The sequence below is a fragment of the Mus caroli genome, unplaced genomic scaffold, assembly GCF_978045245.1.
Source record: "Mus caroli unplaced genomic scaffold, Mus_caroli_1 scaffold_3, whole genome shotgun sequence".
NCBI lineage: Eukaryota > Metazoa > Chordata > Mammalia > Rodentia > Muridae > Mus > Mus caroli.
Window position 1 is genome coordinate 72,769,442 of NW_028227258.1, and position 20,990 is coordinate 72,790,431.

At 48.4% G+C, this 20,990-nt stretch overlaps 2 protein-coding genes across 4 annotated transcripts; one reads left to right on the forward strand and one right to left on the reverse strand.

Moving 5' to 3' along the window:
- The first annotated feature begins 103 nt into the window (after positions 1-103).
- On the forward strand, positions 104-5,377 carry Mtx1 (metaxin 1). The gene is made up of 8 exons (XM_021157707.3): positions 104-625; positions 1,495-1,564; positions 1,656-1,735; positions 3,783-3,875; positions 4,015-4,197; positions 4,280-4,356; positions 4,804-4,958; positions 5,042-5,377. Exons 1-8 carry the CDS (start codon positions 113-115, stop codon positions 5,254-5,256), a joined length of 1,386 nt encoding a protein of 461 aa, XP_021013366.1. The 5' UTR covers positions 104-112; the 3' UTR covers positions 5,257-5,377.
- Positions 5,378-5,609: 232 nt separating this feature from the next.
- On the reverse strand, positions 5,610-11,486 carry Gba1 (glucosylceramidase beta 1). Of its 3 annotated transcripts, none has more exons than XM_029475315.2 (12): positions 11,319-11,486; positions 11,044-11,123; positions 10,863-10,932; positions 10,417-10,608; positions 10,172-10,318; positions 8,895-9,028; positions 8,511-8,683; positions 8,108-8,342; positions 7,036-7,260; positions 6,492-6,655; positions 6,052-6,168; positions 5,610-5,964 (listed from the first exon to the last, which is right to left on the reverse strand). In XM_029475315.2, the coding sequence occupies exons 3-12, from the start codon at positions 10,915-10,917 to the stop codon at positions 5,859-5,861; spliced, it is 1,548 nt and encodes a 515-aa protein (XP_029331175.1). In that variant the 5' UTR covers positions 10,918-10,932; positions 11,044-11,123; positions 11,319-11,486; the 3' UTR covers positions 5,610-5,858. The 3 variants fall into 3 exon arrangements, with proteins under 3 accessions (XP_029331175.1, XP_085691861.1, XP_021013365.1); XM_085835735.1 differs by having other exon boundaries at positions 11,044-11,212; XM_021157706.3 differs by lacking the exon at positions 11,044-11,123.
- Between the last annotated feature and the right edge of the window lie 9,504 nt (positions 11,487-20,990).

Sequence of the window (20,990 nt, forward strand, 5' to 3'; positions counted from 1 at the left end):
CCCACTCAGGCCCCAGCCGGGCCTCAGCTCGGGCGCCGCCACCGCCCCTGTTTTGTTTCCATGGCGACAGGCAGCGCGAGGCCCTCTCCAAACATAACGCGCAGTGGAAAACATGCGGCTCGGGGGACCCCCCCGCGGCGTCCGCTCGGGGCTGAGACCTGAGAGGACCCGGGGTTGTCGGGGCCATGTGCAGTTTGGCAAGTGCCCCCAGAGACCGACAAGCCGCACCAGATGCCCCTCTCCCAAGCCCTCCGTGTCGCCGGCGGTTCGTGGCTACGCTCGGCTGAGGCGCCGCGAATGTCCCAAGCGCGTCTGGACCGCGGCCCTGCTGCCTTACGGGGGCCGCCTCAGGACGAGCCCGCGGCGCTCCCCAGAAGGCCGATGCCCCACCTCTCACAGCCCCGCCGTGGCTCAGGCCGCCAAGAGCCACGCCTCCCCAGACCCCAAAGCCCCGGAGGCCAGGGAGGCGGGGACCAGGGGCGGTTCCTGGCGAGAGAAGGCCGACGCTTACGAGAAGGTGCTTCCGGGTCAGAGAGCGTACAAGATGGCGGCGCCCATGGAGCTGTTCTGCTGGTCAGGGGGCTGGGGATTGCCGTCGGTGGACCTGGATAGTCTGGCCGTGCTGGTGAGGGCTCATGCACGTGTCTTCTGATCTCTGGAGAGCCGGAGTGGGTGCTCGAGCTTTGCCGAGAACCCAGACGCAAGCGTCTTGAGAGAAACTGAGGCAGTCGAAGGCCGATATGGGCTCCGCGCCTCACGCCCTGATTTCCTAGGATCGATTTGTGTAGCAGTGGAAGTAGGCTTGGTCAGGGCTTCAGAAGATGGGTTTAGACCTTGCCTATCCATTTATTGGCTGGGTGACCTTGGGATAACCCCTTCTGGACGATCTCTTCTTTTTCCGCTATGAATCCACTGAATCTCGTTTTCATAGATCAGACAGCCCCACAGCCAGACTGTAGGAAGAGCTTTAGAGCTAGGCAGACTTGCTTCACTTCATTCAACGTCTTCGGGATTGTAAAAAACATTTATTATGCCTCTTAGAGTAAAAAACATTCCCTTGCAATACGATTTTGACTCTTGTATTGAAATTGTTAACAAAAAGGCAAACATGTAAGCAAATAATGAAACGATCACGTGTATTGATGTAAAGTAGAAACAATATAGAGACTGCCAAAGGGAATCAGTACTTCCAGGAAGAGGGAAGTTAATTAGGAAAAGCTTTGGTGAATAGGCTTTACAATGTAGATGGCATAAGGGTAGAAATCTTTTCCTAATGTTTAATCTTGGAAATGGACATATAAACATGTCCATGAACTGTCTGGTCCAGTTTGCCCATTTGTAAATAGGAATGACACCCTCTTTCCACCTCTCCTTTTGGTATAAAAGTGCTAAGTATAGACCATAGAACATAATTTACTGAGTCACGGATTCTTTTCTTGGTTTCTTTATGAAGCCATACCTTGGTTTCTCTACCGTCTGCTTCCTTCCCTGCAGACCTATACCAGATTTACAGGCGCCCCACTGAAGATACACAAGACCAGCAATCCTTGGCAGAGCCCTTCAGGTATCCCTGAGGGACGGGGATGTGCCAGGGGAGGAGCAGGGGACAGGAATGCAATGCAAATGCTGTGAGTATACTTCCTTCTCAATTTCAGGAACCCTGCCTGCCCTTCGAACCAGTAATGGGAAAGTCATCACAGTGCCACACAAGATCATCACCCATCTTCGTAAAGAGGTAGGTGGCTTGAGTGGGGGCTGACAATGGAGGAAACCCAGTCCGTGAAGTGTAACTTTTATTTATTGGCCACCAGACACAGGCCAGGCAAAAGCAGTGTGATCCAGAGCAGGGAGGAGCAGCATGGGGGATGCAGTGTGACTGTGACAAGCAGTTGGCCAGATAGTGAACTTAAGGGGCTGTGGGGTGGGATAAGCGGAGAAATCAAATGGGCAGGGAGGAAGAGAAATACACAAGCTGATGACACATGGAAAATAAAGAAGAGTAGAGAACAGCAGCTGGCTTCGGGGTAGACCGGAAAGGAATTTCTAATATAAACCGTCATGGTGGTACACGCATATAATCCCAGCACTTGGTAGAAGTGGGATGATCAGAAATTTAAAATCATCTTTGGCTACATAGTGTGTTTGGGGCCAGCCTGGAAGACATAAGAACTCCTCTCAAAAAAGAAAAAAGTCACTGGGCAGTGGTGGCACACACCTTTAATCTGAACACTTAGAAGGCAGAGGCAGGCAGATCTCTGTAGTTGAAAGTCAGCCTGCTCTATAGAGTGAGTTCCAGGCCAGCCCTGTCAAAGAAAGGAGTAAAAGTCGGGGGAGAGAGAGAGAGAGTGAGAGAGAGAGAGAGAGAGAGAGAGAGAGAGAGAGAGAGAGAAACACAAAGATTTCTAAGGACTATTTCTCTTCTCAAGTGCTAAGTTATGCTAGATACAGGACTCAGGATGGACAAAGCTTCGTGCCAGGTTTGGATGATTAAGAATTACAAGAGAGTAGAGGCCTTGGCTTTGTTATTCTGTCATTGACTATGATGTTGGATAGGTGATTTAACTTCTCAAAGTAATAAACTATTTGTTTTGTAAGCATTTATTTCTCTTCCTTTGGGGGGTGTGTGTGAGCACATGCCGTGGCATACTTGGGGAGGTCCTTGGACAACTTGGTAGACTTAAGTCCTTTCCTTCTGCTATGTGGCCTCCTGCAATGGAGCTCTCATCACTGAGCCTGACAGCAAGGACAGTTACCTGCTAAGGCAGCTCACCAACTACACTTCCTTACTTGTAAACTAGGGTGCTTAGGCAGGATGCTCTCAGAGGCCTGGCATTCACAGCGTTGTTTCAAGAGGGAACACAGAGTCAGAAATAGAATCCCCTTTCTCATTTCTACTTTCCAGGGAGCTGGGGAAGTAATGGAAGCTTAGCGGCCTGGAGAAACCGGATCCAGATACAAGCCAGCGTTCCTGGCAGGACCCGTGTTACTTGCATATAAACACAGCCTTTTCAGTTTCCAAAGGGTTTTTTCCTAAATTATTTCCAAACCCAGCCACATCGAGAGAAAAACATTACTGTCTCCTTCCATAAAGGAGAAACTGAGATTCAGGGAAATTTAAGAGTCATCTTCAAGAGGCTCTGCAGGTTCAAAGCTTTCTTAGTCTGTGGAGGGGGTACTAAGGAACAGCCTGAAGCCTGGAAAGGTGGGCCACACTAAGACAAGACGGAAATACCGGTGGGATGAAGATACAGTAGTGGTGCACAAGGGTTTGGAGTGAAGTGCAAGACATAGCCAAGAGCTTGCTGTGGGGGACAAGCTGGGGTTGGGGTAGCTGGATGTAAATTGACTGGGTTCAAGAAAGGTAAGGATGGTGCCCCCTGACTTCTGAGGCCCAGCCTGCAGCCGAGTGCCTCGTTGCTAGCTCTGTGGTGTGGTGTCTAGATCAGGAAGTTACTGTTAGAGAGCTGCTGTCGGCGGGCACCCCGCCAGCTTTCCGTGGAAAGTCCGGGAGCTGCTCCCACTTTGCGGCCAGGCCTTCTTCCCTCCCCGCAGTGGGTACAGGACCTTGACAGCCAGTGGGCTCCAAAGCCCAGGCTTTCTGCCAACAGCAACAGGCTACTCGCTGGGCTGAGGCAAGGAGACCTCAGCAGGAAAGACTCCTTCTTCTACCTCTACTATGCTTGAGGCTAGTGTGGGGTTACTGTTCCTTCCCTACTGGAAAAAAAAAAAAAAAGTGTCCCTGCAATCCTTCAGTATTCACCCCATGAACATTTCTTCCACAGAAGTATAATGCCGACTACGATCTGTCAGCTCGCCAAGGAGCAGATACCCTAGCCTTCATGTCTCTGCTGGAGGAGAAACTACTGCCTGTGCTAGTGAGTACGCCCAGACCTAGCCGTCACAGCCCGCACACAAGGGAGCAGAGCCACAGAGCCGTGAGACTTAGAAGCCCACCCCGTGACAGGCAGGTACACAGGCTCAGGCTTTCTCTTCCTCTCTGTCTACCCAATCCAGATCCATACTTTTTGGATAGACGCCAAGAACTATGTGGAAGTGACCCGAAAGTGGTATGCAGAGGCTATGCCCTTTCCCCTCAACTTCTTCCTGCCCGGCCGCATGCAGCGCCAGTACATGGAGCGGCTGCAGCTGCTGTGTGGCGAGCACAAGTCAGAAAACGAGGAGGAACTAGAAAAAGAGGTAACTTGGGGCTAGGAATGAGAATCTACAGTGGGAAGTGTCACAGCTCCCACAACCACATGCTTCGTGTCCCTTCCTCCAGCTATACCAAGAGGCTCGGGAGTGCCTAACCCTTCTCTCTCAGCGTCTGGGCTCTCAGAAGTTCTTCTTTGGGGATGCGTGAGTCTGACTCCAAGGGGGAATAAATGGATGTTGGAAGAAGATAGGGGTTCAGGTGTCAAAGCCTGGGCAGAGGTGTGAACAAGGGGTTCTTAGGACAGACACTGGCTCTGGTGACGGGGCGCTGTGTGTGTGGCTAGAACCTCCTTGGTGGTACAGGAGGGTGGGATGGGAGAGGAGCCAGGCACAGGAGGAGACTGCTGGGCTGGGCGCCACTCAATGTGTCCATTATACTGCCGTGGGATAGAGCTCCATTCAGGGCCAGGCTGGCGCCACCTGGGGAACTCCCCTTACCAAATGTAGAGCTAGGTGTCCTGCTCTTCCCTGGATGACCCCTGCTGCCCAGAGCCTACACCTCTGAAGCAGACTTTTTCCTCTTGCTCCATGTTGTCCTCTCTGCAGTTGTCCACTTCCATCCCGCCCTTCTCTCTCTCTCTCTCTCTCTAGCCCTGCCTCCCTGGACGCCTTTGTTTTTAGCCATTTGGCCCTGCTGCTGCAGGCCAAGCTGCCCAGTGGGAAGCTGCAGGCCCACCTTCGGGGGCTACACAACCTCTGCACCTACTGCACCCACATCCTCAACCTCTACTTTCCCCGGGATGGAGGTGAGGAGTGGTGGGAGAGAACAGAACAGGCTGGGGTCCACGGGGGTCTGGCTCTCTGCTCACCTCCCTTCCTCCCCTCCTAGATGAGGTGCCACTTCCACGCCAGACACCAGCAGCCCCTGAGACAGAGGAGGAGCCATACCGGCGCCGGACCCAGATTCTCTCTGTGCTGGCAGGGCTGGCAGCCATGGTGGGCTATGCCCTGCTCAGTGGCATTGTTTCTATCCAGCGGACAAGCCCTGCTCGGGCCCCAGGCACCCGGGCCTTGGGCCTGGCTGAGGAGGATGAAGAGGACTGATGGCGTTCCTGTTCCCAGGACTGATTTTTCTACTCGTGCATTCCAGCTGTCCCTCGTCTCCCCATGGTTGGAGCAGCCAAAAAATGGGGCGCTGTCCTCAGAATAAACCTGTTTACACTAACTGGGATCAAAGAATCCCTTCTTTCTGTGGCTGCTGCCATTCTTAGATGCTACATTGAGGATGCAGAGGTGCAGGTCTGCCCTCTGACCCTCGGGTTTTAAGCTGCTTCACCCTTAGACTGACTATCTTGCTCCTCCACACAGGTCCAGCTTGCCTAGGCATCCCCAACTTGCCTAGGCATCCCCATCTTGTGCTTCTTAAATGGTGAACTCACCCTGGACGTAGGCACAGCTTCCACAGGCAACCAGTGCACAGCACACACTTTACAACCATGGGAAGCTGGAGGGACTCTAGGGCTTCCCTCCCATACACAGCACATACTAGAAAAGAAAATGAGACATCCAAACCCTTGGCCCTGCCCCGTGTCACTGTAAGGTCCCCCAGGCCCTGCCGTGCCTCCTTTAGTCACAGATAGCCCAGGAGCGAACTCTCCCTTTAATGTCCATGCTAAGCCCAGGTGCCTGCTCAGGTGTCAGTTCCATCACTGGCGACGCCACAGGTAAGTGTGAATGGAGTAGCCAGGTGAGACGGTCTCCAGGAAGCCCAGGTCAGGATCACTGATGGTAAGAGGGACATCCTCCGAAGATCTGGAGAGAAGAAAAGTCAAGACTCAACCTGCTGGTGCCAGCCACCTCACACGGCCAGGCCCAGACCTGCCCTTGCACCCAGCTTACCGGTTTAACACGACCACAACTGCAGAGCCATCAGGGCGTAACAGTGCTACTGTTTCCAAGTCAGTGCTCTCACTGGCCACCAATGCCACTCTCTGGGATCCCTCAGGAATGAACTTGCTGAACGTGAAGATAGAAATCATCAGGACCCCAGGCTTCCCTGGGCAGCACAGCCAGACTCTTAGGCTGAGCCTCAGCTGTGCCACTGGGCCTTGGTCCTGTCCTGTGGCAGGACTCTAGCATCAGTCATCTGGGGATTATCTGTGGCTCTGATGCCACCTTGTCACTTCCCGCCTACATGGTGCAACAGAGGAGGAGTGTGCCCCTTCCAGGGTTGCCACCCTAGAAACCTTCCTGCTCCCTCATGGGACAGAATGATGTAAGCCTGATACAGACAGATGATAGGCCTCCTGTGGAATGGGGTGCCCGCTCTCTCTACTCACCTGAAGTGGCCAAGATGGTAGAACATGGGCTGTTTGTAAAATGTGTCTTTGGGGATGTCGACAATAATGGGGCTATCAACAAAGTTGCGGACCCAGTTGGGCCCTCCTTCAGGATTCAGGGCAAGGTTCCAATCCGTCCATCCAGTTACATGGTAAAGGAGGTTCTAGAGTAGAGGCCAGGGTAAAAAGATAAAGATGGCTATCTATCCCTAGAAAAGACAGCCAAGGATTACAGAAGGACTAGGAGTGGTTTGTTCCTCTGAAGGGACACTCTGTCTCAGCATCTGAGGATGTGAGGACTGTGAAGATGGAGGCATCTCAGGAGCTGAGAAAGCTGAGGTAGATATGCCTGCCAGGGACCAAACATGAAGAAAAAGACTGATGGGCATACACATCTGTGAAAGAGAGGATAACCATGGCATCCCACAGTTGCCCCAAAGAGAAGGCTGGCAAGCCAGCTGAGGGGGAAGGCCCATTTGCCTTTGTGAGATTAGGAAAGGGATCTCAGATGGTGTGCTTTGGGAAAGGGAGACAGGCGGCTCACTGTAATGATGCTGTGACTGTACTGCATCCCTCGATCCCAGGAGCCCAACCGAACACTCTGTTCCCAGAACTTGGAGCCCACGCAGGCCTCTGAAGCAAAGAGCATTGTGTTGGGGAACAAGCGGTGTGTCTCTCCTAAAGTAGCTTTGGCTGGAGCCAGGAAATCCATATACCAGTGAACAGCAATGCCATGAACATACTTAGCTGCCTCTGGATCAGAGAGCACCTGCATGGAGAGAGGAAAGGAGCAATAGGGAAGGGAATCACTGACCACAAGCCCTGCACAGAGCTGTGAGAGAGGAACTACATGTCCTGAGGAATGAGTGGTAGGACCCAGCAACCAGATGGCCTTACACTGACAGCAGTGATTCACAGGGCCCTGGAAAGTCCAGAGTGGGCAGAGCCCCAGGCAGCCAGACCCAGCCTAGGGTGTTCCAGGAGTCACAAGCTGGAGCTGGTAAAGTTCTTGCCATGCAGCTGAGGACCTGAGTCCCCCAGCACCCACACCTATGCACTGTCCCAGCACTGGGCAGGTAGGGACAGGTGGCTCCCTGGGGCTCAGTGACTAGCAAACCTAGCCTAATCATCGAGGGACTCAGTGTCAAAAACCAAAACAAAGAAAAAAGTATACCGAGCTCAGCTGCTCTTGATGAATTGTCAGATAAGGCCCACATATACACCTCCCTGCACATAAAAAAGGAGTTGAGAGGTCAGGTATGGCGGTATATGACATCAATTGCAACACTTGGGAGACAAGGGGCAAGTAGATCTCTAAGGAGTTGAAGGCCAGCTTGGTCTATATAATTTCAGATCAACCAGAGCTATCTGGTGAGATCCTGTTGTCTCAAAAATCAATCAATCAATTAATTAGTAGAAGTCAGGAGTGGTAGATGCCTACAATCCCAGCACTTACGAGTCAAAGCATGACTACAACTTCAAGGCCAGCCTAGTTTATATAACATGACCCTATCTCAACCCTGGCACCAGGGAACGTACTCTAAAATTGGAGCCAGTCATTTTGGATGGTAGATCTGGAGTCCATTGGAACACCCCTGGGAAGTTCTAGCGCTTACCACCTCTGCCCAGCGGGGTAGCAGCAGGCGCTGGTCATCTAGCATGAGTAGCTTCACATCATGGGAACTGTTGGCAAGGGCTGGCCCTAGGTCACGGGAAATGAAGTCTCTCTGGTGTTCAGGAGTGAAGCCCAGGCACTGGAAGGGGTACCCCGTGAAGAGCCCTGCCGTAGGTTCATTCTCCACTGTCACTGCCCAGAATCTTAGGCCGTACTTAGTGTAAGCATCCAGAAACCTGGCAAGAGAGAAAGGGCCTGAGTGATCAGGGCAAGAAAGTGGACCAAGACACGGGCAATAGGTAAAACTAACAAACTGAAAGGCACAGAATGTTGAAAGTGGAGCAGGTCAAGGGATACGATGTAGACTACGGTGTCCAGATCCCTGGGCCCCGATGATCCCTTACTTGACAAAGTAATTGGCCCAGGTCTGGTGAAAGATATCCCCTGGCTGACCCTTGAGCGACCCCTTCCCATTCACTCTTCCATTGGTCTTGAGCCAAGTGGGTGATGTCCAGGGACTGGCAAAGAGTGAAATGGGGCGTGAGGACATCTTCAGGGCTTGGTGAATCAGGGGTATCTGGAGACAAACAGTGAAGGGAGAGACACCCAGAGCTGGAACACATACTAGTTCTACCAGTGCATCAGGTCCAACCATCAGCCCTCACCCTCCTACCCCCAAGTCAAATAGGCTGCAGAATGTTCCATGTTGCTCTACAGACAGCTCTAACCTGGACCTTCCCAGCCCCAAGACGGCAATCCAATAGGGCTGAGGCAACTAGAATGCCCACCTTGAGCTTGGTGTCTTCTTCTGGGAGGCTGAAGTTGGATAACTGGAAGTCGTTAGGGGTGTCAGCATAGGTATAGACACGGATGGAGAAGTCACAACTGGCCATGGGTACCCGGATGATGTTATATTCAATTCCTGCAGGAATTGATGGCCAAGATAGGGAGATCTGAATCAATAGGAGAGTATGGAGCCAAGTGTACCATGCCTGTGATCCCATTCCTCCTGAGGGTGAGGCAGCCAGATCAATGTGAGCAGGCCAGCCAGGGCTACAAGGCAAGACCCTGTCTCAAAATAAGATAAGAGCCAGCTGTGGTGGCACACACCTTTAATCCCAGCACTCGGGAGGCAGAGGCGGGCGGATTTCTGAGTTCGAGGCCGGCCTGGTCTACAAAGTGGGTGCCAGGACAGCCAGGGCTACACAGAGAAACCCTGTCTCGAAAAACAAAACAAAACAAAACAAAAAACAAATCAAAATAAGATAAAATAAAATAAAACAAGGTGAGTATGAAAATTGGCTTTAATCAGTTATTAGTCCTCGATAGGCCAGGGTCTAGGTGTGGGCTTGTGGAGACCAGAACCTAAGTGAAACCGAAGCCCCTTCTGCACATGTATTTCCTAAGTACTCAGCAGAGTATTGAAAAAGGTGATCGTATTTCAGTGGCACTGAGTCAGGAACCATTGGCCTGGTACACTTGGTAGCATAATGCTTGTAATTCCAGCACTTAGAAACTAAGTCAGAAAGAGTTTCGAGGCAAGCCTGGTAAAGCAAGGTAGGGATGGGACAAAGGGAAAGAGTAAGAACTGAGAGGCAGGCTGGGGATGTAGTTCAGGTGGCAGAATGCCTGCCAAGGATGTGTGGCGCCCTAAGTTTGAGCTCCAATACTGTGTGAACTGGGCTTGCTAACGCACACCTGTAACTCCAGCACTCAGGAGACGAGGCTACACTGACTGGAATTGTCTGGAATACATGAGGTCTACTCCAAGTGCGTTAGAGAGGAGAGGGGAGAAGAAAAGGAAGGGAGGCAAATGTCCGGGAAAAGTATGGAAGCAAGAGCAAAAAGCCTGGCAAGACAGCTCAGTGGGTAGACCCCCGGCACTAGCCCATGAGTCCCATGGTGGAGAGTAGACACCCAAAAATTGTCTTCTGACCTCCCCCTCAGTCATGCACAGCACATACAAGAGATAATGAAATATAATAAAAATTAAAAAAATAAAATAAAGCCAGAGTATGAAAAAGGGCATAAGTTACAGTGTACCACCTTGCTCTGCCCTCCTCACCTTCGGTAGAGAAGTAGGATCTCAGTAGCAGCTTCTGAGTAGGTGGGGACAAAGCAAGGATGTTGAGTGCAGTGGCATCTGTCATGGCGCCTCCAAATCCTTTCACTTTCTGGAACTTCTTTTCTGGCTGCAAAGTGAGGAGTAGCCCTGGGAAAAGAAGAGGAAAAGTCAGAGTCCAGAAGAGGGCATGCTGATCACTGGTGTGACTTTGGGTCCAGGCTTAGAGGGACAGATAAAGTGGCTACCTCTGCCAGTGCGGTTGGCCTGGATGGCCCCGACACTCAGCTCCATCCGACGTCCACGTCGAGTGCTCTCGTAACGGCTGAAGGTACCCGGAGCCGGTAAGGTCACAGGGTCAAGAGAGTCACAGTACGATGCATTACAGACACAGACCACTGAGCTGTAGCCAAAGCTTTTGGGGATGCAGGGTTGGGCACCTAGGAGGCAGGGCACAAGCAGAGGCAAGCATCAAAGCGGGTTTATGAGGGAGTGGGCATGTTAGGTACGGAGACAGAACAACAATTTAAAAAAAAAAAAAATCCTTCCACCATACTCCCAGCCCAAAGATGTCTCAGGCACTCTAAAAGAGTTACAGAGTCCCTACTGAAATGTCAGCACCATAATGTAAGGCTACCAGAGGACTTTGCGGGCAGCGGACACCTTCCTGCCTCCATCTCCATCCTAGACTCACCATATGCCCAAGATACCGCCTGAAATAGGAAGAATCCGATGAGCCTGGCAGCCATGACACCAGCACACTTCTGAGAAGAAAATGTGGAGGAAAGGTTATAGTGTAAGACTCTCTCTACCCTGCAACCACCCTCCTGGCCAGAGTTTAGCTGCCTGTGGATGCTCACAGCATAGGCTCCCACCTTTATTAGTGATTAGACAGTGCCCGTAGGCCCTGGAGGCGGCCTGCATTCATTCACTCTGCTAGGGAGTTTGCTGCCCACTGCAAAGAAGACTCTCTTCACTCTTTACCCCCATCGATTTCAACCTTCAGCCCTCCCTCCATCTGTGCCCTCAAAGAGCCATGATGCCCTGAATTTAAAAAAAAAAAAAATTGAACTCACCGAATTCCATAATCTAGATAGACAGAATTCCAGAAGCAAGATTGACAAGGCAAATTGTAACCCTGCCCGCTTACCTTTCCAGAAGATCTTGGAAGCTGGAGCTACTCAGGATCCGTGAATGAGAAGACTGTGGAAGTTTCAGTGCCTTGGAGGGATAGAAGACCTACCAAATAAAACACAGAAAGATATCATATCTATTGGAACCGACTAGCACGACAAGTTCATTCCTGCTTAATGGCTTAAAGGGGCGGACAGAGTCACATGATGACTAAGCCGGTCACGTGATGCAGGAAGTGAAGCAATCGAAGCCATATTTGTAATGGGCAGTTGGGCTCTTCCAGGTTGTTCATTCATTGCATACCCTGTGAATTTTGGGGAGGCCTAAAGGATGACAACTTTAGGAAGAGAATTCTATCAAGGATTCTATGGACAGCTGAGTAGAGGCTCCTAAATCCAAGACAGAGAGGGCCACTGTATTCACATGCACATACCGACACACAGATATACATGATTTAAAAATAAAAACAAGGGGCTGGAGAGATAGCTCAGCGGTTAAGAGCACTGACTGCTCTTCCAGAGTTCCTGAGTTCAATTCCCAGCAACCACGTGGTGGCTCACAACCATCTGTGATGGGATCTGACGCCGTCTGGTGTCTGAAGACAACTACATGATACTCATGATATATATAAAAAATAAATAAAATCTTTTTTTAAATATTTATTTATTTATCTATTTATCTATTTATCTATTTATCTATTTATCTATTTATCTATTTATCTATTTATCTATTTATCTATTTATCTATTTATCTATTTATTTATTTATTTATTTATTTATTTATTATATGTAAGTACTCAACATTCAAACACACCAGAAGAGGGAGGGCATCAGATCTCATTACAGATGGTTGTGAGCCACCATGTGGTTGCTGGGAATTGAACTCAGGACCTCTGGAAGAGCAGTCACTGCTCTTAACCTCTGAGCCATCTCTTCAGCCCCAAATAAAATCTTTAAAATAAATAAATAAAAACAAAATTTAGAACCCCCACATACAGCTTGGCATTGGTGGCACCTGCCTTTAAATCCCGCACTCGGGAGGAAAAGGCAGGCAGATCCCTGTGAGTTCAAGGCCAGCCTGGTCTACAGAGCAATTTCCAGGACAGCCAGTCCTGTTACACAGGGAAACCCTATCTCGAAAAACAACAACAAACCCCACATACACACAATCTTTATCCTAAAGAGACTAGTGAGACGCATGAGTCAGACACTTACACGGAGTTACAGGCGAAGACAGACAGAAATGTTGAGAGGTATACTTACAAGACTCCTTGAGAGGAAAAGGGACCCTTCGCAGAAGACCAGGTGGGGGAGTCACAGTAAGTGCAGGGAGTTGCTGTCGGGCTCTGGTGAGCAGGATGGAGGGAGGGCGTAGTCCCCGCTGGCCCTTTCTGGATTCTCTTGCTTTATCATCAGATGCTGGCTGGAAAGCTATTCACCCTTCCTTACAGGAACCTGGAAAATGCTGTCTATCTTTGGTGGACACAAGAAGAGGGCTGTCGTCCGGGTTTCCTTGTGAGCCACATTAAAGTTGATGAATTGGCAGTGACACATACAACATGATCTGACTAAGTCCAGGTCTCTACGCCTGTTTCCACACTTGCCCAACACAGACATGAGCACAGTTTCTCAGAAGCATGACTGCAGTTAGCAAGAGAAGTCAAGGGAAGGGAAGCGTGTAATTACACATCAGGAGCTTTGTGCTTGCTGAGTGAGGTTTTGACATTCTTAGAATTACCACATACCCTTTAAAAAATTGATTAGTTATCTTCTTCAGCTCTGGCAATATTTAAACCACAGTTGCTTGGAGCTGCATTGGTTTGAATCCTGACAACTGGCAATCCTATACTGTTTGGTTATCACTTTAAGAATTGGTAAATCAGGGGGGCTGGTGAGATGGCTCAGTGGGTAAGAGCACCCAACTGCTCTTCCGAAGGTCAGGAGTTCAAATCCCAGCAACCACATGGTGGCTCACAACCATCCGCAAGGAGATCTGGCGCCCTCTTCTGGAGTGTCTGAAGACAGCTACAGTGTACTTACATATAATAAATAAATAAATCTTTAAAAAAAAAAAAAAGAATTGGTAAATCAGTTCCTCTATGCCTGCTCCTCATCCATCAGAGGAGGGACAAGCCACCTCCTAGGGCTCTTGTGAGGTTGAAGGGTAGCTAGGTATGGCTATGAGAGTGTTGCACACCAATGGTTGCAACCAAGCAGGCCTGTGTTTATGGGGGAAACCTTCAAGGAAACATTTGACCTGTTGTGGGCAGCCTCAAAGCCTTTCAGTAGCTATTATGTCAGAGGGATAAGTGCCAAGTTGTTATAGTAAACTGCACTACTGTATGACTATGGCTGTCTGTATTCACCCTCCTTAGACTTCCTGATTTCCAGGAAGTGTTGCCCAAGACCTGTTTATTTCATTCACCCACAATTCCACAGTTGTGACCTTAATATGTAATATACAACAAGCACCCTATATCTCTGCCCAGAGCTGACTTCTCTTTCCTTTCTTTCTCTTCCCCTTTCTCTCTCTGTCTCTCTCTCCTTCCTTCCTTCCTTCCTTCCTTCCTTCCTTCCTTCCTTCCTTCCTTCTTCTTTGTCTTCTTTTTTTTTAGACAGGGTTTCTCTGTGTAGCCTTGGCTGTCCTGGAACTCGTTCTGTAGACCAGGCTGACCTTGACCTCAGAGATCAGCCTGCCTCTGCCTCCTGTGTGCTGGGTTTAGAGGTGTGGACTACCACAACCCAGCCAAAGCTGATTTCTTTTTTTCTTTCTTTCTTTCGTTCTTTCTTTCTTTCGTTCTTTCTGTCTGCCTTTCTTTTTTTTAGATTTATTTATTTTATGTATATGAGAACACTGTAGTTATCTTCAGACACACCAGAAGAGGGCGTCAGATCACATTGCAGATGGTTGTGAGCCACCATGTGGTTGCTGGGATTTGAACTCAGGACCTTTGGAGTAGAGTGAGTAGGCTCCTTCTTTTCCATGTTAGGTATTTTAGGGACCAGACTTGAGCTGTCTGGCTACTACACAATAGCGTACTCGCTGAGCCTTTACCTTTTCTCTATTTGTAAAACACAAGTCTTTTTGCAACTGTTTTGGTTTGCTTTTGTAATACACAGCATAACTAAAACACAACTCGAGGAGGAAAGGGTTCATTTCATTTTACGACTCCTAGACACAATCCATCACGGGGGAAGTCAGGTTAGGAGCAATAGCAGAAACTGGAACGATGACTGTGCTCCATGGTTTGCTCTGCCAGCTTTCTTAAACCCAGGACTACCTACCTATCCAGGGGTCGAGTAGTACCACCCGGTGCTCTGGATCTTCTCATACCAATCAAATATCAAAAATATGCTCCACAGACTAATCATTAGATGAGAGTCTTCATCAGATGTCTAGGTTTGTGTCAAGGTGACAAAAATTAACTAGCACACCAACTAATAATGATAACAGGATGGTTCCGTGCAAATGCTGGGAAGGAAAAAGTTAACGCACCAAACCCAGTATCAATTCTGCCTGAAGTCTAATCAGAGAAACAGCAGCCCCAACCGGAGGCTAAAGGAAATCACAGCAGCCAAAGGCAAGTGGGCGGGACGCCATACGGGAGCGGGGCGGGGCGTGAGGAGGGGGGTGGGGCGAGGTGTAGTGTGAGGGTGGGTCTGTGGGAGGGGCCTGAGGCGACTGAGGCGTGAAGATAGAAGCTGCTAGAGGCGGGGGCTGGGCGTGAGATTCATGTCGGGGGAGCGTGAGGTGGGCGGGACGCGAGGCGAGTTTCCCTCAGTGCCTGCTGGGTTAGAGCTGCAGTACCAAAATGCGCAGGCGCGGAACTGGAGGCTAAGCTTTCGGTTTAGCCAGGAGGTTGAGGCTCCTTAGAAAGTGGGATCCCAGGCCTTCTCTTCGTTGTTTCTCCTGGGACAGAGTCGTGTAACTGACCCGCGTAGCCCACGTGAAGCCTAAGCTTGTTGTTAGTCTATAGTGTAGACTACACAAACAGGGGTTGAGGCGAGGGTGGCTGATGCGCCACTGTGTCTGTAGGGCCAAGCACTGCGAATAGGTTAGGAGAGGCGATTGGGTTTGCAGTGAGCTTACCCTGTGCGATCGGATCAAGATAACTGAGTTTACTCCTTAAGGAACCTCAGCACAGGGAAGATTTAAGTCTCCAGAAACTGCCCGGGTGAGGCAAGGTTCTTTACCTCCTACTTGTTTTTGTTGTCCTGGCTGCATACCAACCCTTCCTGAGGCTACACTCTCCTTGTGAATTATTCAAGAGCCCTTGCAGCCTGATATCATCTCTGGGCTGTGACTCTTCCTTTTCCCACTCCTGGAGGGCATCTTGCTGCTCCCGCAGTACTAAGAACCTAAAACTCTTTAGATTATTTTGCTGCCACTTTGGGGCGTTTTTGGTTTTAATTTTTGAGACAGGGTGTTTCTACCCTGTCCTGCCTGGCCTTGAACCCTCGATTATCCTGCTGCCTCAACCTCTCAAGTGCTCAGTGAGAGCCACCAGGACTGGCATACTAAATGTTAGCTAAAAATAGATACGCTTAGGGCGGGGGACTGGGAGGAGGGGGGTAGATACACTGTTAGGTTCAATGAGCAAATCCCTGATCTGGAACTTAGAGTCTAGGGTGATGCTAAAGGCGGGGGTGGGGAAGTGTGCTGGAGAGATGGCTCTTCCAGAGGACCCCAGGTAGTTTGTAGTATCCACATCCAGTATCTCCCAGCTGCTGCTAACTCCACCTCCAGGGGATACCAGCTCTCACGTGGGTATACACATAATGAAAATACATCTTAAAACTGAGCATAGCCCACACCTGAGTAAAGCAGAAAAACAGGCAGATGTCTGTGCATTTGAGGCCAGGCTAGTCTACATAGGAGTTCTTGGACAGCCAGAGCTATGTAGAGAGACTCTGTCAACAACAACAACAACAACAGCAATAATAATTGTGATGGTTTGTAAATGCTATGCCCAGGGAGAGGCACTATTAGGAGGTGTGGCCTTGTTGGAGTAGGTGTGTCACCGTGGGTATGGGCTTAATACTCTCACCCTAGCTGCCTAGAAGTCAGTATTCTGCTAGCAGCTTTCAGATTAAGATGTAGAACTCTTGAAAGGTGGTGGTGGCACACGCCTTTAATCCCAGCACTTGGGAGGCAGAGGCAGGCAGATTTCTGAGTTTGAGGTCAGCCTGGTCTACAGAGTGAGTTCCAGGACAGCCAGGGCTACACAGAGAAACCCTGTCTTGAAAAAACAAAACAAAACAAGATGTAGAACTCTCAGTTTCTCCTGCACCATGCCTACCTAGATGCTGCCATGTTTCTGCCTTGATGATAATGGACTGAACCACTGAACCTGTAAGCCATCCCCAATTAAATGTTGTTCTTATAAGAGTTGCCTTGGTTGAGTACTTGGGAGGCAGAGGCAGGTGGATTTCTGAGTTCAAGGCCAGCCTGGTCTACACAGAAAAGCCCTGTCTCAGAAAAAAAAAAAAAAAGAGTTGCCTTGGTCATGGTGCCTGTTCACAGTAGTAAAACCCTATCTAAGACAATAATAGTAGTTATCATTAATGTTAAAAAAGAAAAAAATGTAGGCGGGTTTCATTTTATATGCTTTATGGGGCATTGATCCCAGGGCCTCAAATGCTAGGCAAGTACTCCAACACTCAACTACATCCCTAGACTTAAAGTAATTAAAAATAAACTATTTGTTTATTTTTATGTATGCATCTACCTGTATGTATGTGTGTGACCATGCGAGAGCCAGCAAAGACCAGAAGACAGTGTCAGAGCTCCTGGAACTGGAGTTACAGATGGTTGTTGGCCATCTGGTGAGAGCTGGGAACCCAAGCCAGCTCTTGGAGAGTCACAGCACCTTTGAGCTGTGTTCCAAATGCTTGATTTAACAAAGGCAAGGTCTTTGTAGCTTTGCTGACCTGTAACTCACTAAGTAGGCCAGGCTGGCATCACATTCATAGACAGCTACTGCTTCTGACTTTGAGGACTGGAATTAAAGGACTGTGCACCACACCTGACCCAACAGCCCCCTGATTTTATTTTTATTTTTAATTTTTTTTTTTTTTTTTTTTTTTTTGGTTTATTCGAGACAAGGTTTCTCTGTGTAGCCCTGGCTGTCCTGGAACTCACTCTGTAGACCAGGCTGGCCTCGAACTCAGAAATCTGCCTGCCTCTGCCTTCCAAGTGCAGGGATTAAAGGCGTGTGCCCCCACGGCCTGGCTTTATTTTATTTTTTAATGTGTGTGTATGATTGGTTTTTCATGCATCTATGTTTGTGCATAGTGTACATGCTTTTCCCTCGGAGGCCAGAGGAGGGTATCAGATTCCCCTAGAACTGGAGTTAACTGCCAATTGGTTGTTAGCTGCCATGTGGGCACTAGAACGGAATCCAGGTAGGTTCTCTGGAAGAGCAGCTAGGGCTCTTAACCACTGAACCAACTCTCCAACTCCAGAGCTTCTAAACCTGACTCCCCCGAGTCCCATTCCCACAAGTGGCTCAGTGGGTGAAGACTCCCAACCTTGCTGACCTGAGTTTGATCCCTGAGGCTCATGTGCTGGAAGGAGAGAACAGACGGCTACATATTATCTTCTGACATCCCCCACACACACACACACACACGCATATGTGCACTGTGGTGTATATGTGTAAACACACTGACATGCACACACATGCATGAGAGGAGGGGTGGGAATAAAACAAACAAACAAACAAACACACACTAGTAAGCTAGAGATACCAGAAGTAGGACCGCTGGCTGCTCTTCTAGAAGACCTAGGTTCTATTCCCAGCAACCACATGGTCGTTCACAATTCTCTGTAACTCCAGTTCCAAAGGTCTGATGCCCTCTTCTGGCCTCCAAGCATACTGTGCACACAAGAGCTGGACAGGCATTTATGTAGACAAAGTATCTATCTATCCATCTATCTATCTATCTATCTATCTATCTATCTATCTATCTATCTATCTAAAAGTGTGTGTATATTGGGAAGCAGAAGCAAAATGGATCTCTGTGGGTTAAAAATGAGCCTGGTCTGTATAGTAAGTTCTAGGCCTGCCAGCAGTACATAGTAAAAATTAGTCTTCAAAAAACAAACAAAAAAGAAAAGAAAAGAAAAGAAAAGAAAAGAAAAGAAAGAAAAGAAAAGAAAAGAAAAAGAGTGGAGGGAACAGAAAATATTTCTCTTTTCTTTTTTCCTTCCTTCCTTTCTTTTTTTCCTTCCTTTCTTTTTTCCTTTCTTTCTTTCTTTCTTTCTTTCTTTCTTTCTTTCTTTCTTTCTTTCTTTCTTCCCCTCTCTCTTCCTTCTTGACAAGGTTTCTCTGTGTAGTCCTTGGCTGTCCTGGAAGTTCTGTAGATTGGGTTGTGCTTAAACTCAGAGAGATCTGCCTGCCTCCAGGGCTGAGGTGTATATCAGCACTGTCCTGAAAAAATATTCCTTAATGAGAGGGTAAAGGGAAGGTTAAGACTGGAATCAATCTTTTAAAAAAGGGGCAGGGTGGGGGAGCTGGAGAGATGGCTCAGCAGTTAAGAGCACCAACTGCTCTTCCAGATGTCCTGAGTTCAAATCCCAGCAACCACATGGTGGCTCACAACCATCTGTAATGAGATTGGATGCCCTCATCTGATGCATCTGAAGACAGCTACAGTGTCCTCACATATAATAAATAAATCTTTTGTTTTTTTGTTTTTTTTGTTTTTTTGTTTTGTTTTTTTTTTTGAGGCAGGGTTTCTCTGTGTAGCCTTGGCTGTCCTGGAACTCACTTTGTCGACCAGGCTGGCCTCGAACTCAGAAATCCACCTGCCTCTGCCTCCCAAGTGCTGGGATTAAAGGTGTGCACCACCACGCCGGCATAATAAATAAATCTTAAAAAAAAAAAAAAGACTGGAATCAAGTGATGGCATTATAAGTTTTTGGTGCTCAGCGACATTCTGCCTGTGGTAAAGTGGGCAGGAGATTGAAGACCACCTCAATTTATTTATTTAGAGATCAGCCTGGCTTCTAATTCTGAAACTTTTTTTAAAATCAGCTTTGAGGACAATTTTATTAGAGTTTCGAATTTACAAGAAAAGCCATTAGTAATATAAGCTGTGAAGCTGGGCAGCCTTCAGGAGATGGGAGCTGGAGAGGAGGAAGAGAGAGGCATGCATTTTTGACTTAGGCTAGCAATGTCCAGCAGTGCCGATGCAGCAAGCACTCATGAGGCAAAGCAGCAGCTTCCGGGGAGGGGCAGGACGCTTCAGTGGAAGAGTCTGGGAAAACAGACCTAGGCTGTTTCATCGTTGTTTCTTCGCTTGTTTTGGGATGATTGATTTTCGAGCCACATTTAATAACCGTGACCCAGGAACACAGAATTATCTTACCCCCAACTTCCGTATTCCAGCATGGAAGAAGGTTCATGGTTTCACAGAACAAAGAAAATCATACATCCAGGCAAATTTAAAATCCATCGATGGCCCCATATCTCAGCACTCGGGAGGCAGAGGCAGGGGGATCTCTCTGAGTTTGAGGCCAGCCTGGTCTACAGAGCTAGTTCCAGAGCTACACAGAGAAATCCTGTCTTAAAAAACCAAAACCAAAACAAACCAAAGTTGGCAAATATATAGGCAGGGTACTTACACGGAGAAGGGGCACTTTCCTGTAGGCCTCAGATGCTGTCTAAGCTTTTAGGTTCATGGGAGCTCATGGGATGCTAAATGAATAGATTCCAACAGATTAGTCCCAGGATGTTAGTCAAGTAAGGAATGGCTATTGAGGTGGCTGAAGGTAGCCCAATAGCCCAGTCTTTGCAGACCACTGCTGTTCTAAACAGTTGGTCTCTACAGACACAGCCTCTTTCCAGTTCTTGTTCACAGTTCCCCTTGTTAGGGAAACATCATATTTTGTACAGTCAAAGAGCCACATGTTATTTATTAAATATTACAAGGCCCCATAGGAAGGCTTATTCCCAGGATACTTGCTAAGGTTTTAGCTAGCATCCTAAAGCAGAAAAATATAGAAAGAAGGAAATGTAATTTGCTAGGTATGGTGATCCGTGCCATTGACCCCACTGTCTGGGCTGCAGAGGCAGACAGATCTCCATGAATTTGATGCCAGCCTGGTTGAGTTCCAGTTAATCAGAATGACATAATGAAACCTTCTCTTTTAAAAAGTTACATTTTTTTCTGAATTGGGACTCAGATAAGCACATAGATTTAACAGAGCTACATGGTATAAGTAACTGCCTTTGATACTATTTTAAATAATCAATTAGTCAATAGGGTTGGATAGAAGAGAACTATTTTTTTTATTTAAACTTTTATTTTTGTCTTTTGTTTTTTTGTTTTTTTTTAAGATTTATTTATTATATGTAAGTACACTGTAGCTGTCTCCAGACACTCCAGAAGAGGGCGCCAGATCTCATTGCAGATGGTTGTGAGCCACCATGTGGTTGCTGGGATTTGAACTCTGGACCTTCGGAAGAGCAGTCGGGTGCTCTTACCCACTGAGCCATCTCACCAGCCCAGAAGAGAACTATTTGTTTTGAGGTAGGGCTTCATTCTGAAGCCCATGGCCGGGCCTTGAATTCAGGAGTCTTCCTGCCTCCGTTTCATACGTGCTGGGATTACAGACCTGAACCATCATTTGGAGAGAAGGTGGCAGGCTGGCTGGGTAGCTAGGAAGATGGTGAAACAGAGAT

Coding starts and splice junctions, on each gene's coding strand:
- Gba1 (XM_021157706.3), bottom strand. CDS start 10,917: ATGGCTGCCAGGCTCATCGGATTCTTCCTATTTCAGGCGGTATCTTGG. Junction 10,609..10,862: donor GGCGGTATCTTGGGCATATG/GTGAGTCTAGGA, acceptor CCTGCCTCCTAG/GTGCCCAACCCTGCATCCCC. Junction 8,343..8,510: donor TGGGCCAATTACTTTGTCAA/GTAAGGGATCAT, acceptor CTCTCTTGCCAG/GTTTCTGGATGCTTACACTA.
- Mtx1 (XM_021157707.3), top strand. CDS start 113: ATGCGGCTCGGGGGACCCCCCCGCGGCGTCCGCTCGGGGCTGAGACCT. Junction 626..1,494: donor TGGATAGTCTGGCCGTGCTG/GTGAGGGCTCAT, acceptor CCTTCCCTGCAG/ACCTATACCAGATTTACAGG. Junction 1,565..1,655: donor TCCTTGGCAGAGCCCTTCAG/GTATCCCTGAGG, acceptor TCTCAATTTCAG/GAACCCTGCCTGCCCTTCGA.